This window comes from Stegostoma tigrinum, chromosome 15 (genome assembly GCF_030684315.1).
Source record: "Stegostoma tigrinum isolate sSteTig4 chromosome 15, sSteTig4.hap1, whole genome shotgun sequence".
Lineage (NCBI taxonomy): Eukaryota > Metazoa > Chordata > Chondrichthyes > Orectolobiformes > Stegostomatidae > Stegostoma > Stegostoma tigrinum.
The window spans coordinates 35,848,104-35,862,457 of NC_081368.1; the positions used below are offsets into that span (position 1 = coordinate 35,848,104).

General features: G+C 38.3%; 1 protein-coding gene across 1 annotated transcript in view; it reads right to left on the bottom strand.

The window, feature by feature from the left end:
- Nucleotides 1-3,818: 3,818 nt before the first annotated feature.
- LOC125458735 (high affinity cationic amino acid transporter 1-like) overlaps nucleotides 3,819-14,354 on the bottom strand; it is a 38,094-nt gene continuing 27,558 nt past the window's right edge. Inside the window, exons 6-12 of the mRNA XM_048544274.2 lie at nucleotides 12,621-12,843; nucleotides 11,761-11,900; nucleotides 9,762-9,864; nucleotides 9,192-9,397; nucleotides 8,189-8,355; nucleotides 7,218-7,326; nucleotides 3,819-5,974 (exon numbers count right to left, since the gene is read on the bottom strand). Of these exons, the coding sequence (XP_048400231.2) occupies nucleotides 5,814-5,974; nucleotides 7,218-7,326; nucleotides 8,189-8,355; nucleotides 9,192-9,397; nucleotides 9,762-9,864; nucleotides 11,761-11,900; nucleotides 12,621-12,843 (1,109 nt within the window). The 3' untranslated portion in view covers nucleotides 3,819-5,813. The remainder of the gene's footprint in view (nucleotides 5,975-7,217; nucleotides 7,327-8,188; nucleotides 8,356-9,191; nucleotides 9,398-9,761; nucleotides 9,865-11,760; nucleotides 11,901-12,620; nucleotides 12,844-14,354) is intronic.

The window sequence follows — 14,354 nt, forward strand, 5'->3', positions numbered from 1 at the left end:
TTGCTAGAAGATTCAGTGGTGACTTCTTTATTAGTAAGCTATCCAACAGCTGGTTGAGGTTGCTACTGGTCTTGAGCTTGCTCTTGCATCTGCTGTTCCTCAGTCTCTGTGCCTTTGTTGCAGTGTAGCATGAGAGATTGTGACTGGATCATTAGGCCACTGTTATGAATCTGTATCAGGACTATAGAAGAAAAATGGGTCCTTAGTAATGTGAAGGTTTAGCATAGTCTTCCATGCAGTGGGATATGGAAGACTCTGAAAGGAGGGTCATTTAATGATTCTGCATGGATATTTGACATGGGGAGCTTTATTCTAATGAATGTAGCACAAACCCGTTTGTGCAAATACAGGAGGAAGTTGTAAGTGTTATTTGATTACTAGACAGAAACATGGTGAGAGACTTTAAGCTCCAGCAGAGAGGGCAAAGCACAAAAAGGTGAGGCTGTGTTGCTGTTAGTATTGAAGTTGACATAAAGTGAGTGTGAAGTAAGGAGTCTTAAGATGCAAGATAACAAAGTGTGAAGCTGGATGAACACAGCAGGCCAAGTAGCATCTCCGGAGCACAAAAGCTGATGTTTCGGGCCTGGACCCTTCATCAGAAAAGGGGGATGGGGAGAGGGTTCTGGAATAAATAGGGAGAGATTTGATTTGACTTATTATTGTCATATGTAGAGACAATGAAAAGTATTGTACTTTCTGCTAACTAGTCAAATCATACCTTACATAATTACATCAGTGTATTGGAACAGAATGTAGAATATATTGTTACAGCTACAGAGAAGGTGCTGAGAAAGGTCAGTTTTAATGAGGTTCATACATAAGTCTGATAACATTGGGGAAGAAGCTGTTCTTTAATCTGTCTGTCACTGTACATAAAGTATAGTGGCAGCAATGTTCTGAAGATTTACATTTTAAGGTGCAAACTTTAAATGCAGAGCCATCTTCCAAGTACATCAGAGATGTCCCACAAGGGTATTGGAAGGGTGATGTGTATCAATTCAAATGTGTGAATGGCTGCTGCTCAAGGGGCATGCCAAGAGATGTTGGTGACGGATGTCCAAGATGGATGGTTGGAGGAACAGGTATGAGCTGGAATCACCAGATAACCACTCTTGACTTTCATGTGGGTAATTGTCACCAACTGGTTTCTATCTAGTGGGTGGGAGAACATAAAAGTGCATATAAATGAGATGACATTAGCTAATATAACAAAGTGTAGAGCTGGATGAACACAGCAGGCCAAGCAGCATCAGAGGAGCAGGAAGGCTGATGTTTTGGGCCTAGAGGGTTTCATTCCAGAAGCAAAACAGCCCACACTAGGGCAGAAAGAGTCAAATCAAGTAGTGTGATTCACATTAATCACCTCCTTAGCCCTTATGAGAAGAGGATCCTGAATCTAACTGCCCTGAGCAGGGTCTGGACTGGTATCGTTTGATTTACTGTGCCTGGAACCCGTGAGAGATTATCTCCCACAGCTGGACTAAGGCCTGTTGCCTGCTGTGGCAAACTTTGTGGATTTGTGGCAGTGTGAAATTACTACAGTCTTGCCATGCTATATGAGCCAACTATTCAGGCTGAGGAGGCAAAGCACAAAAAGGCACGGATATTGTGAGCATCTAGGAATACATCCCAGGATACTAAAAGAGATGATGGGAGAAGTAGCAGCTGCACAGGTGGTAATTTTCTAAAATTTGCTGGACTCTGGGGGAGTCCCAGCAGATTTTAAACATTGTTTAAAATGGTGTGTAGACAAAAGATGGGGAATTATAGACCAGGTAGCTTAACCTCCTGTCGCTTCCTCTGTAAGAAGATGCTTGAGCCTATTATCAAGGAAGAAAGAGCAAGGCATTTCGATAGAAATTGTCCCATTGGGTAGATGCAGCATGTGTTCATGAAGAGCAGGTCATGCTTGACAGATCTTTGGGAATTCTATGAAGACATTATGAGCAAGGTGGACAATGGGGACCCAGTGGATCTGGTATACTTAGATTTCCAAAAGGCCTTCAACAAGGTGCCGCACAAGAGGCTGCTACACAAGATAAGGATGTATGGAATTAGGGGTAACGTATTAGCATGGATAGAGGATTGGTTGATGAACAGGAAGCAAAGAGTGGGGATGAATGAGTACTATTCTGGCTGACATTCAGTGAACAGTGTTGGGACTGTAATTATTTACAATTTACATAGATGGTTTGGAGATGGGGACCACGTGTAGGGTGTCAAAGTTTGCAGATGACATTAAGGTGAATGGCAGAGCAAAGTGTGTAGAGGACTGTGAAACTTTGCACAGGAACATAGATACATTGAGTGGGCAAAGGTCTGGCAGATGGAATACAATGTAAATAAATGTGAAGCCATATATTTTGTTAGGAGTAATAGTAAAAGGGATTCTTACTTGAATGGTTAAAAAGTTGCAGCATACTGCTATGCAGAGGGACCTGGGTGCCCTTGTCCATGAATCACAGAAGGTTGGTCTGCAGGTATAACAAGTAATTAGGAAGGCAATGGAATTTTGTCCTTCATTGCTAAAGGAATTGAGTTTAAAAGCAGAGAGGTTATGTTGAAGCTGTACAAGGTGCTGCTGAGGCCACACATGGAGTACTGCACGCAGTTTTGGGCTCCTTGAGAAAGGATGTACTGGCACTGGAGGGGGTGCAGAGGAGGTTCACCTAGGTTGATTCCGGAGTTGAGCAGGTTAGTTTATGAGGAGAGACTGAGTAGATTGGGATTATAGTCATTGGAATTCAGAAGATTGGGGGGGCGGGCGAGGGGGGAATCTAATAGAAACATATAAAATAATGAAGGGAGTAGATAAGAAAGAAGTGGAGGCAGGTGAAGCTAGAACAAGAGGGCATAGCCTCGATTAGAGGGAGCAGATTTAGGACTGAATTGAGAAGGAACTTCTTCCGAGTTGTTAATCTATGGAATTCCTTGTCCAGTGAAGTAGTTGACGCTACTTCAGTAAATGTATTTAAAGCTAAGGTAAACTTTTTTTAACAATAAAGGAATTAAGGGATACGGTGAGAACACGGGTAAGTCGATCTGAGCCCACGAAAAGATCAGCCATGATCTAACTGAATGGCGGAGCAGGCTTGAAGGGCCGAATGGCCTACTCCTAGTTCTTATGTGGCTGGTGCCAGTGGAACATGCCCTGAAATGGAGGTGCCTTGTATCCAATATGGGGGGATTGGTTTTTGGAACAAGCAGCAAGTTGAACGCACCAAGAACCTGTTCTGATTTCCATGTTGAATGTTCCCATAGTAGGTTTGGTAAGATCACAATATGTAGCATGTTTGACCATTAGCAAATTGCTGAATGACCAAGAACAAGTCAATTGGGAACTTGCTGCTCCCTAGCAAGAATATCCTCATGTTGCTTGACCAAAGTAGGCAAGTTGTAGCAAGATGATTTTGATGTTGAAATGGCCATCTCACCAAATGCTACTGCTCATCTCACCATAGCCTACATTGTTCAAAGCCTAGCAGAATGCTGCCCTTTGTTGCAGAATGGAATATTCTGCTCTCGATGTCAAGAATATCATCACTGCTGATCCCACCCTACTTTCTCAATTTTTGCTTCAATGCCCACATCACTCAGACTGGGAAAATTCTGTTTAATGCTTTTCGTTGTAAAAGTGGCTTTTTTTGCTCCTTGGGTTGCTATCATTTCCTTGGAGTTAGGGTATTAAGCTATTTTTTTGAAGTAGAATGTTGTGCACTTAGCCAATGTGTTCTTTCAAATAAGCTGGGGATGGACAAAAATTAAGCAGAATGCATAAATGGGTCATTTAAGAAAGAAATTCATTGATTAAAAAAATCAATTATTAATATTTTTATTGATTCAAAACAATTTACTCAAAATACATATGTACAGGGTAAATGTTGATTGACAAATAATAGTTTTATACACAGACACATAGCACAGCATGAAATATTTACAGGAATTTTCTTTCATTTTTATTAGCACTATTCGAAGAAAAATCTGAATGGTGACTATTATTCCCTCAAACTAATAAAAACAATCAGTTTACTATCATTTAAATTTTATGAGAAAATAACTGAAAATTTCATTATGGAAGACACGACTTGATATGTAAATACTCCAAAGGAATAAAATTGTCATTTTACAATGTTTTTCTTTCATTGGTCACGATGCAGTTTCACAAATACTATAAGATACACCTTCCTATTTACATCCACTTCAGTGAAGGGTGCATTAAGGGAAAGTTATTACCATTTGACTTTCAGAGTTAGCGATGTTAACTTTTCAAATCAGTTTGTGTTCTGTCATTTTAAAGAAAATGCATTAAAATGTTCAAATAATGATCCACATTCAAAGCAATGCCAAGCAAGTATAATTACCCCCAAAAAAACAGTAGATGAATGAAATCAATTGGACTGAGACAGGCAAAGAACAATTTTAAAATGAAGATTGCGGGACAAGATTTCACATTGTTGTGAAATGTTGTCCAACGTGAACACTGAATGAACACAGTCCCTTTCACTATAGGCCTAATACTATGTTAATGCAGCTAAAATAAAAGTTATTTTACTTACTTATTTGGTGCATAATTTTGTTTTCTGTAACACCAGTTACAGCTGTTAATCTTCCAGAGTTTCATGGACACACTGGGTTAAATTTTCAGTTTGCGCTATCCAGGTCTCAAACTGATATTAGAGATTAGCTGCTTATTAAGAAAACTCCTAATTCTCAGTTTCAACAACAAGTGGAAAGGAAAATTAGGCACTTGCTATTACAAACAGCTAATTTGCAAAGGCAGTTTCACATTCTGGTAGCAAGGTCAAGTGCTTTCTTAAAGAAAACTAACTGCCCTCCACCCCAACCACGTTTTTAGCTGTATAATGAAAGACAGTTTTTATAAAATATCAGAATATTTACATCAAAATATATACAACCAAGCTGGTGTCTCTGCACTCCAAACAAAAAAAAAACTGGAAAATTAGAAATAGCTATGTGAAGTAGGCCTAGATCAGCATTACAACTACAAACTGAGAAGACATTTTCATCACCATTCTTCATGCTTTGTACTATTACTACAGTAAAGCAGAGAATATCAACATATAAGCCTGGCAGTGAATATTTTATCAATCAGCAACTTTGTTTCACAAAGAGACACATTTTACATTACTGTAAAATAACTGATTTCTCTACATTAATGATTTAACTGAAATACATCAATGCCTGTTTAATTACATAATAAAATACAGAGCCAATAAATAAATGAATCCTTTTCTATGCAAACAGAGAAAGGTTTTAACTTATAATACAAGGAAATAAACATTTAAGTGGATTGACATGATACTGTTCTACTTAACAATCCATTGAAATTGCGAAACCCATTCTCCCATATTTTATTCTAAAGTTGATGCAACGTTACCAGATCTAATGAACATAAATAGCAATGTTAACTTGCTCACATGGGTCTTGAACTTTCTCAAAACAGTGAGAATGTTTATTGATAGTTTGACATTTTAAAATTCAATTTGTGTAGACAAAATGAGAGCTTGGTCACAATAGACTGGTAGTCATGATGTCAAGCAGTATCAACAGAAGTATATAATTTGTACTAATGAATTGTCAGTGGGAATAAAACTTCCTGTGATCCCTCACCTTGGGTGGATTGCATAACTCCAAGTGTGTTACTTTAAATGGGTAACAATGGAATATAAAAAAGGCAAAATATGTCATCTCAACTTGTAACATTCTATTACCAAAAAAAGTAATAAATGCAATTAGCAAGGATATATAACTGTCGATGTGAATAGGGATCACTCCTTTCAATATTTTCTCTTTTATGCTGTGGATACTTCCTTCATTTTTTCTACAGGGAGTAAAATGTTGCAGTCAAGCAATTTATCCATTTTTTCTTGACTATCCGAGTCTACAGGAGTGAAAGACGATGGCTGGTTCTCAGAGCTGTTCCACACTCCATAAGCAAAGTAGATGACAAAACCTAGGGAAAATTACATTTTTTACTGACTAGATCTCAGATGGAGATGTCAAAATACAGAATTTTAATTGAGAAATATCAATTATAAAGCATGAAAATATATTTTAAAGGACATGTGCTTCATGCAAATCTGGTTGATTTTTAGTTTAAAAAAAAACATACCAGCAAAATAAATCATCTTACAAGAACCGCAATGTCACAAACATCTTGTATTTATATTGCACTCCTGATATTCCGATAAAACATTCCACAATACTTTACAGCAACGGGAAGATACACTGAAGAACAAGGAGTAAATAATATTTTCCCATTCCCCATAGGAATAACAGGTTCAAGGTAGGAGCTATGGTGAATTTCTATCCCTCATCATCATAATTAAGAGCATGCACAGAAATGTTACCCATCTTTAGGAAGTAGGTGACTGCGTTACATTTGATGTTCATGGCACCAATGCTGATGCCACAGTGATGGTGGAAGTCAATGGAGTCCAGAGGAGATTGAAAGTATAACTTTTGTTTGGAATCACTGAAGTGTATCAGTACTTCTGGCATCCTGTCCCCAATCTGAATTTACACATTCCCCAGCACCACTTAATTTGCTGTTTCAGTGGCAATATATAAATTAAAGTGAAATGTTATAAATTCATTATGTAATCATGATCATAGAAGCAAAAATCTGGGTATGATTGCTGACCATCACTGAAAGCATCCAATCAATCCAAATAGCTAGTTGAAAAATGGTATGTGACCTGAGGCCACTTGACCAAGTTATTCAACTATGCATGGACAACTATTGAGAAATAAATCCAATTTTAACTAAAATGATATCAGTTAATTGAAGAATTCCCAGTCTTTGAAATCAAATTAGTAGAGTTGAATTGGAAAAGACTGAAGCTGAATTTTATCCTTGACCTTCAGGGGTGATCAAATAGTCCATAATGATTTATATTTTGTTCTGGGTGAATTGCTAGTAAGAAGTGGGTTAGATCTCAACAATGAAGAAGAGAGGTGCACGTATGGAAAAGCATTATGGAGTTCTGCTTGATAAACCTGGAGATTTGAACACAAGTTTTATCAAGAGGTATAATAAGGCACATGATTCAAGACTGACTTGATTGCGCTGAGTGGCAGCAGGGAGACTTGTATTCTCTGCTTTTTATATTTAACTACTATTTTAATTGAGGTGTTAAGTGTACAATTACCAGTTTTATTTTAGGGCAGGCACAAAATTGTAGATGTACATTTACCTATGAGCATCCAAATTCCAAACCGGATCCAGGTGCCCAAATCCAACATCACCATCAGGTAAATATTTATAAACATACTGACAATAGGTAGGAAAGGAAGGAGTGGTACCTGAAAAGACAAAAAAAAGAGATCTGTCAGTATATTGTGCACTTGGTGCATATCTAACTGCAAACACATTTGATGTTTTTGTTCTATTGATCATCCATGAATATCATTCTTCAATTTCTTCAATTTTCCTGAGGGCGTCACAATTTTCCATGAGACAGTTTCGAAGCATGAAACAGTCCTTCAACTACCATGCTTTGTTGACTGTGACCAGCTGACTGTCCACCATCATAGGTGACACAGGTCCAAACTTCACATGACATTTGCAGACTCCATTAGGAGCTGGTGAAGGATGATCAAGACTGAAACTATTTTCCTCTCCCTAACCTGGTCAACTTTAACCTAGCAAGGTCAACTGATCTCAGCTGCTCCTGCAGAGATCAAAGGAGGGACTGGATCTAGTAACTTTGTAGGATGTATGATAAAGCATGGACAGGTAAATAACAATGTAAAATTCATCACTATTTTTAAGTGTCTGAATTCTCATGCCGAGAATCCAAAATCTGAACAGCCTGTGGGACAATGCAATGGCATTCTATATTTGGACAGGGTGGCTGCAGGGAAGAACCTAACAACAACTTGGTTGTTGGTGCCTGCTGGTTACTCATGCAAATATCCCCCAAACCTCAAATAATTTTTTGAAAAATACAAAGAATTCAGCAAAGTGAAGGAACGTTGTAGAATAATGTGCTAATTACATGCTAAACAGGCCCAAATAAAAGGGGGTGTGATATGGTATGCTTGAGGTAGTAAATCTTAGCCAATAGAGATAGAATTGTACTCTTGCAGGATTTAGTTTCTTTTATTGAAAGGGAATTGGAAATTTTCTCTCGATTTCAGAATAAATTAGAAACAAAAGATTTACCTTAAAACTAAGTGACGTTTTATTCTGTGGTTGTTTCCATATAATGAAAGTAATGATAGCAGCACCGATGCATAGCATCACAAGTACCGTCATCCAAATGACATGTCCATTGAATAACTCCTCGAGACATTTTGCCAGTACAATGCAAATACAAGTCAAAACAATTGCTAGAATAAAATTGGAAAATAAAATTAACTAAAATTAAGATGAATTGTATTTGATTTAAGTGAAAAACAGGTACGGGCATTAGTTTGATCTAATTTCAAAACAAACAGATTAAAGTCCCCTACTTTCTTGTAAGGCACTACTGAGACACAGAGATATGTTTCCTCAATTAAGCTCCAATTTCTCCTCTTACTTTACACAGGTACTCTTCCGCTGCACTAGGTATAGCTTACTTTCATTGTAACTGATCGCATGGTTTCAGATTCAAACTTCAAACCATAAGCAGTACAAGACTGTGGCAGCTGTAAAAGCCCAGCGTGAAATGGTGCAATCATAACTCGGTTTTCATCAGGCCCCAAAAGCTACTGTACAACTGCCTCCTTTTGGCTCATAAGTATCCATTCCTGTATGTGCATAGCCATTATTTACTATTAAGGTACCCTCATATAATAGAACACCTGCCAATCAGGACATTGCAATATCTTTGTACAACACAACTATGTCAGGTGGTGAACAGTGACTTGGTAAAAACAAAATCTGCCCCTTTACTCCGCAACTGTTTCCTTTGTGTATTTCACTTAAATTCCTCATAAGTTGTTTCCTTATTATTACTGCTCTGAGTGTTGGGTATCACGCAAAAAACATCTGACCAGTTAATAATTTAAAGTAGGACAAATCATGTATATCAAGGAAGGAATTAATTTAATTTCTCTGGCAGTTATCATATTAAAAAAAGTACAACCTTCACTACTGACAAGATAAGCATTAACAGAGTCTAGCATCTTTTGCACACACCACAGAAGTTGTGTTCTAATATTATTAGATCCAAGACACTTACAGAGGATTCCAACACTGATATAAATAATTAATCCAGAACATTTAGTTGGGGTATGTTGTTGTGGTTTGAACAGCAGTTTTAAGCTCACTGAGGTATTTTCTTCAGCCTGATAATCCTCACTGTTCATTTGGCTTGCCAGGCTGCTTTTCTTTTCCCCAAATTCAGTCATTTCATACGAATCACATTTGTCTGCAGAAGGCTGGTACCTGCAGACAGAATAAGGTAAGATTAAAGTTTTGTGCAATGTGTTGAATTCAGGTCAGGAACATGGAAGGCAGAGATGGGATGATAAATCAATTCAGTTCTCTACGCAATGTAAAACTACTGGGTGGGAAGGAATTCATATCGAGGATGTCATTTAGCATTGTGGTACATTAGTACACTGACTTTACAAAGAATGGGTGGAGCAGGAAAGGGACAATTTCATCCTACCAACTAGGCTGTTCCAGTGAGCCCCGAATTCACCATACATCAGCTTTCACACTGCTACGGCAATAAGTCACTTTTCTGTGATGTTGGCCGAAAAAGGTCAACAATAATAATCGTAGGACATCAAGAAACTTCACTCACCGGAGGATGAGAACACAAGCTGCCACCAGGGTATAGGCAAGTAGTGTACCAATAGACATGAGGTCAACCAGAACATCCAGGTCAAACAGTAGTGCCATGATAGCTGAATCAAAAACAAAAATATGTGAATACAAACAAAGTACTTCACACATCAATTCGACTTTCTATTATATTCCTGAAACTTGAGGTCAGTCCACAGTAAAACCAGTTCTGCAGTTCAGTTTATTTATGTCACTCTTTTCGTCCTTCATTTGAAACTAAAGAGCATTTTCAAAATCTCTTTGGGACAAAATGAAATATCCAACTCAGTTAATTTCTCCTTTGCTCCAGAGGGGTTAGATTCATTAGAAGCATTTCTTCTTCAGTATCCTCACCTCTTTGTGACAGTGATTTGTGTAAGAGAAAAAATATGTACTGCAAGAAGTAGGGGGACCTCACATTGCCTATTCATAAATCCTTGAAGATAGCAGACAGGTAGGTAAGGCAAATAAGACATATGGGATAATTTCCACTACAGAGGATGCTAAAATGATGCAGCTAGTGTACTGTGCAAGTTTTGTTCAGACATTACAGAAAAAGTGAATGTTGTAGAGGGTGATAGATCAGCCTTATACAAGATATAGGAGCAGAATTAAGCTATTTGCCCCATCCATTCAATCAAGGTTGTTATGTTTTGTAACCCCAATCTCCTGCCTTCTCCCAGAAACACTTCATCTATTTACCAATCAAGAACCTATCTATCTCTGTCCTACTTACAGTTAATGGCTTGGCCTCCACAGTGTTCTGTGGCAATGAGTTCTTCAGACGCACTACTCTCTGGCTGTACAGATTCCTCCTCATCTCACTTCTAAAGGGTCATCAGAGGCTGTGTCCTTGAGCCCTAGTCTCTCCTACTAGTGGAAACATGTTCTCCACGTCCACTCTATCCAGGCTTCTCAGGATTCTGTAAATTCCAAACATCCTCCTCATCCTTCTAAACTCCACCAGAGTCCTCAAATGCTGTTCATACAAGTCTTTCATCCCTGCAATTATTCGTGTAAACCTCCTGTGGATGACCTCTTAGGCCAGCATATCCATCTCAGGACCCAAAATTGCTTGCAATATTCCAAACGTGTTCTGACCAGAGCCAGATACAGCCGCAGCAGTACATCTCTGCTTGTATTTTAGCCATCTTAAAATGAATGCTAACGTTGCATTTGCTTTCCCAACTGCCAACTGAACCTGCGTGTTAACTTCAAGAGAATCCTGAACTTGGACTCCTAAGTCCCTTTGCGCTTTAGATTTCCAAAGCCTTTCGCTGTTTGGGAAAATAGTTCATGCCTCTATTATTCCTATCAAAGTAAACAACCTCACAATTTCCCACCACTTCTTTGTCCATTTTCCTAACCTGTCCAAGCCCTTCTGCAGCTTCCCTGCTTCCTCAATAACTACCTGACAATCGACATCAGAATTATGGTCATCATTAGATTCTTATTTCCAGATTTTTATTACTGCTGTGGTAGGATTCAAATCCAGGTCCTCAGAACATTATTTGAGCATTAATAATCCAGTGATACTAGGTCTAGGTCTAGATTTAATTTGGTTTGGTAAACTTATGAGGGGCTTGGCAACAGTAAATAGGAAAGACATGTTCCCCTTAGCAAAGAGGTGAAAAATCACATTGATTGTTAGAAGCACTGGAGGAGAGTTTTTTAAAAATCACTTCTGGGATGTTTAGGATCTGAAATTCACTACCAAGAAGAGACAGAAGTAGAAACAATCATCACATTTAAAAAGTAGTTGGATATGCACTTTAAGAGCCATTATCTTACAAAGGTATGTACCAAGAGCTGGAAGGACAGATTTGTTGGATAGCTCTTTTGGGCTGGCTCAGGATGGTGAGTAAATCACCTTCAAGCTGAAAGTTTCTAATACTCTGAATTCAAAGAGGCAAATTGTCAGACCAGCAGCAGATCTCAATAAAATAAAGACTTGCAACCTGGTCACAAATGGTACTCACCAGCAACAATGCCAGAAACGATGGTCGCATGCACTGGGGTCTTGGTTTTTTTGTGCGTGTTCCCCAGGAACCGGAAAAGCAATCCATCTTCAGCCATTGCATATATGACACGAGGCATAGGGAACATGGAGCCCAGCAGGCTGGATACAAGGGAAAAGGACAATTGGTTAGGAACCACTGGGAGCTTTTTGGTCACTCAAGCATTTTTTTTTTGTGCAGAGTGAGTTATGAATCTCGCTGGCTTCAAAATGACTTTATGCATCTTTTGCTATGTTCCACATCTACTAACAGCATTACTAACACTAGATATTCTGACTGAAATCAGTGCACTCATTATCATTTGAAAAACACCAATCTATTGTTCATGGTTCCTTAGCAGTTCTTGTCTGTAAAATTTTCTGATTGTATTGTTTAGTTTTGTAACAATTTCTCCATCCCCTGTAAAGGTGCTGATGATTCACTGGAGTACAAAGAGATGCTAACAGTTTTCAAATAATCATTCAAATGAACATCATTCACATACAAACCTACTCGATAAGTAATGGTGAACTCAACTCAAAAGGTGACATCAGTCTAACTGAAACCTATTTGTACAATACCAACATATTCACATTTCAGCAATGGACACGAGAGGTGTACACATGAAATCAGGAAGTGAAACTCTGCCAGATTTCTTCTCAGCCTTAGTCCCGAGTAGTTGTTTGCATCCTACAATTCAGCTGAATATCATCAGCTTAAGAAAGTTTGATTATGTGACCTTTATGGTCTGTACAGTTCAACTCTTTACTGAAAAATTTTCATCAGACTTAGTTAAATTCTTTTTCCAAAGAAAAATTCTTTTGAACCAAAACTCAAAATACCTGGTAGAGAGAGCACACAGAGAGCCAAAAGCCACAAGGTAGTGAGCAGGTTCCCAGCCAACATATTTAAAGGCCTCGGGTAGTGGGCTTTTCTTGTTCAGTGTGTAGTAAGGCATCATAAGTGTGAGAGCAGCAGATACACCAAAGTAGGCCACAAAACAGATCAGCAGGGAAACCACAATCCCAATAGGAATGGACTTCTGAGGATTTTTTGCTTCCTCTCCTGAAACCAATAGAAAACAGAAACATAAATAAAATAAGACAAAAATGTAGTAAATCAGAAAATAAAAATCAGAAACTAAAAAACAAGAAGTGATGAAAATACATAGACTGCCAACATTTGAAAAGACAGATCAATCTTTTAGGTTCTGTTCAGAAATATTATCTTTTGCTCTTTCAGATACAAAGAAACTTAGAAAATATAGGCAACAGCACACCCATTAGAATTTCAAGCCTGTTCTGCCATTCATATGATTGCAGCTAATGATCCATGAAGCTCTCCTCATATCAGTCTTGCCATTTCAGAAATCAGTCTGGTAAACCTTTCCTGCACTCCCTCTATAGCAACAATAGTCTTCCTCTGATAAGGATACCAAAACTCCACAGAATATTCCAGGTGTGGTTGCACCAAGGTTCTGTTTAATTGTAACCAGATTTCCCTGCTACTGTATTCAAATCGTTTTGCTACGGAGGACAATATACCAATTGTTTCTTGACTGTCTGCTACACCTCCATGCTTAACTTGATTAACTGGTATATAATAACACCGAGGTTTCATTGCACATTGCCCTCTCTCAATTTATGGCCATTGAGATAATAATCCACCTTCCTTTTTCTGCTCTCAAAGTCGATAACCTCGCATTTATCCAAGTTATACTACCATGCATTTGCTCACTCACTCAGCTTGTCCAAATCATACTGAAACATCTTTGCATCCTCTTTACAGCTCACCCTCCCACCTTGTGTCATCTGCAAAACTGCTGTCTTGTATCATGTGCAAATTTGAAGATATTACATTTAGTTCCCTCATCTAATTTATTGATAAACAGTGAATAGCTGGGGTCCTAGCACTGATCCCTACAGTACCCCACTAGTCAGTTCCTGCCATTCAGAAAAAGATCCATTTATTCCTACTGATTCCAGTCTACCAACCAGTTTTCCATCCATTTCATACACTATTTCCAATCACACGGCTTTAATTTTGCATGCTAATCTCTTATTGGGTCTTTGTCAAAAGCCTTCCGAAATCCAAATAAACTACATCCAGTGCCCCCCGCCCCAACTCCACTAGTTACATTCTCCAAGAATTCCAGCAAATTTGTCAAGTACGATTTCCTTTTCATAAATTGTTGCTGACTATTCAATCCTGCCATTGCTTTCCAAAGGCTCTGCAATTAAATCTTTCAAAACGGACTCTATCATTTTCTCCACTGCTGCTGTCAGATTGAATGGTCTAAAATTCCCATTTTTCACTTTATTTTCCTTTTTAAAAATAGGAGTTACATTAGCTAATCTCCAATCTATAGGAATTGATCAAGAGTGTATACAATCTTGGAGAATGACCATCAATGCATCCACTATTTCCAGGGTCATTTCTTTAAATACTCTGGGATATAGGTCATCAGGCCCTGAGATTTATCAGCCTTCAAACACGTTTATTTTATCAACACGGATACTGAATTCCTTCAGTTCCTTTCACGAAGCTCTGTTCTCCAACATTTCTGGTATGTTATT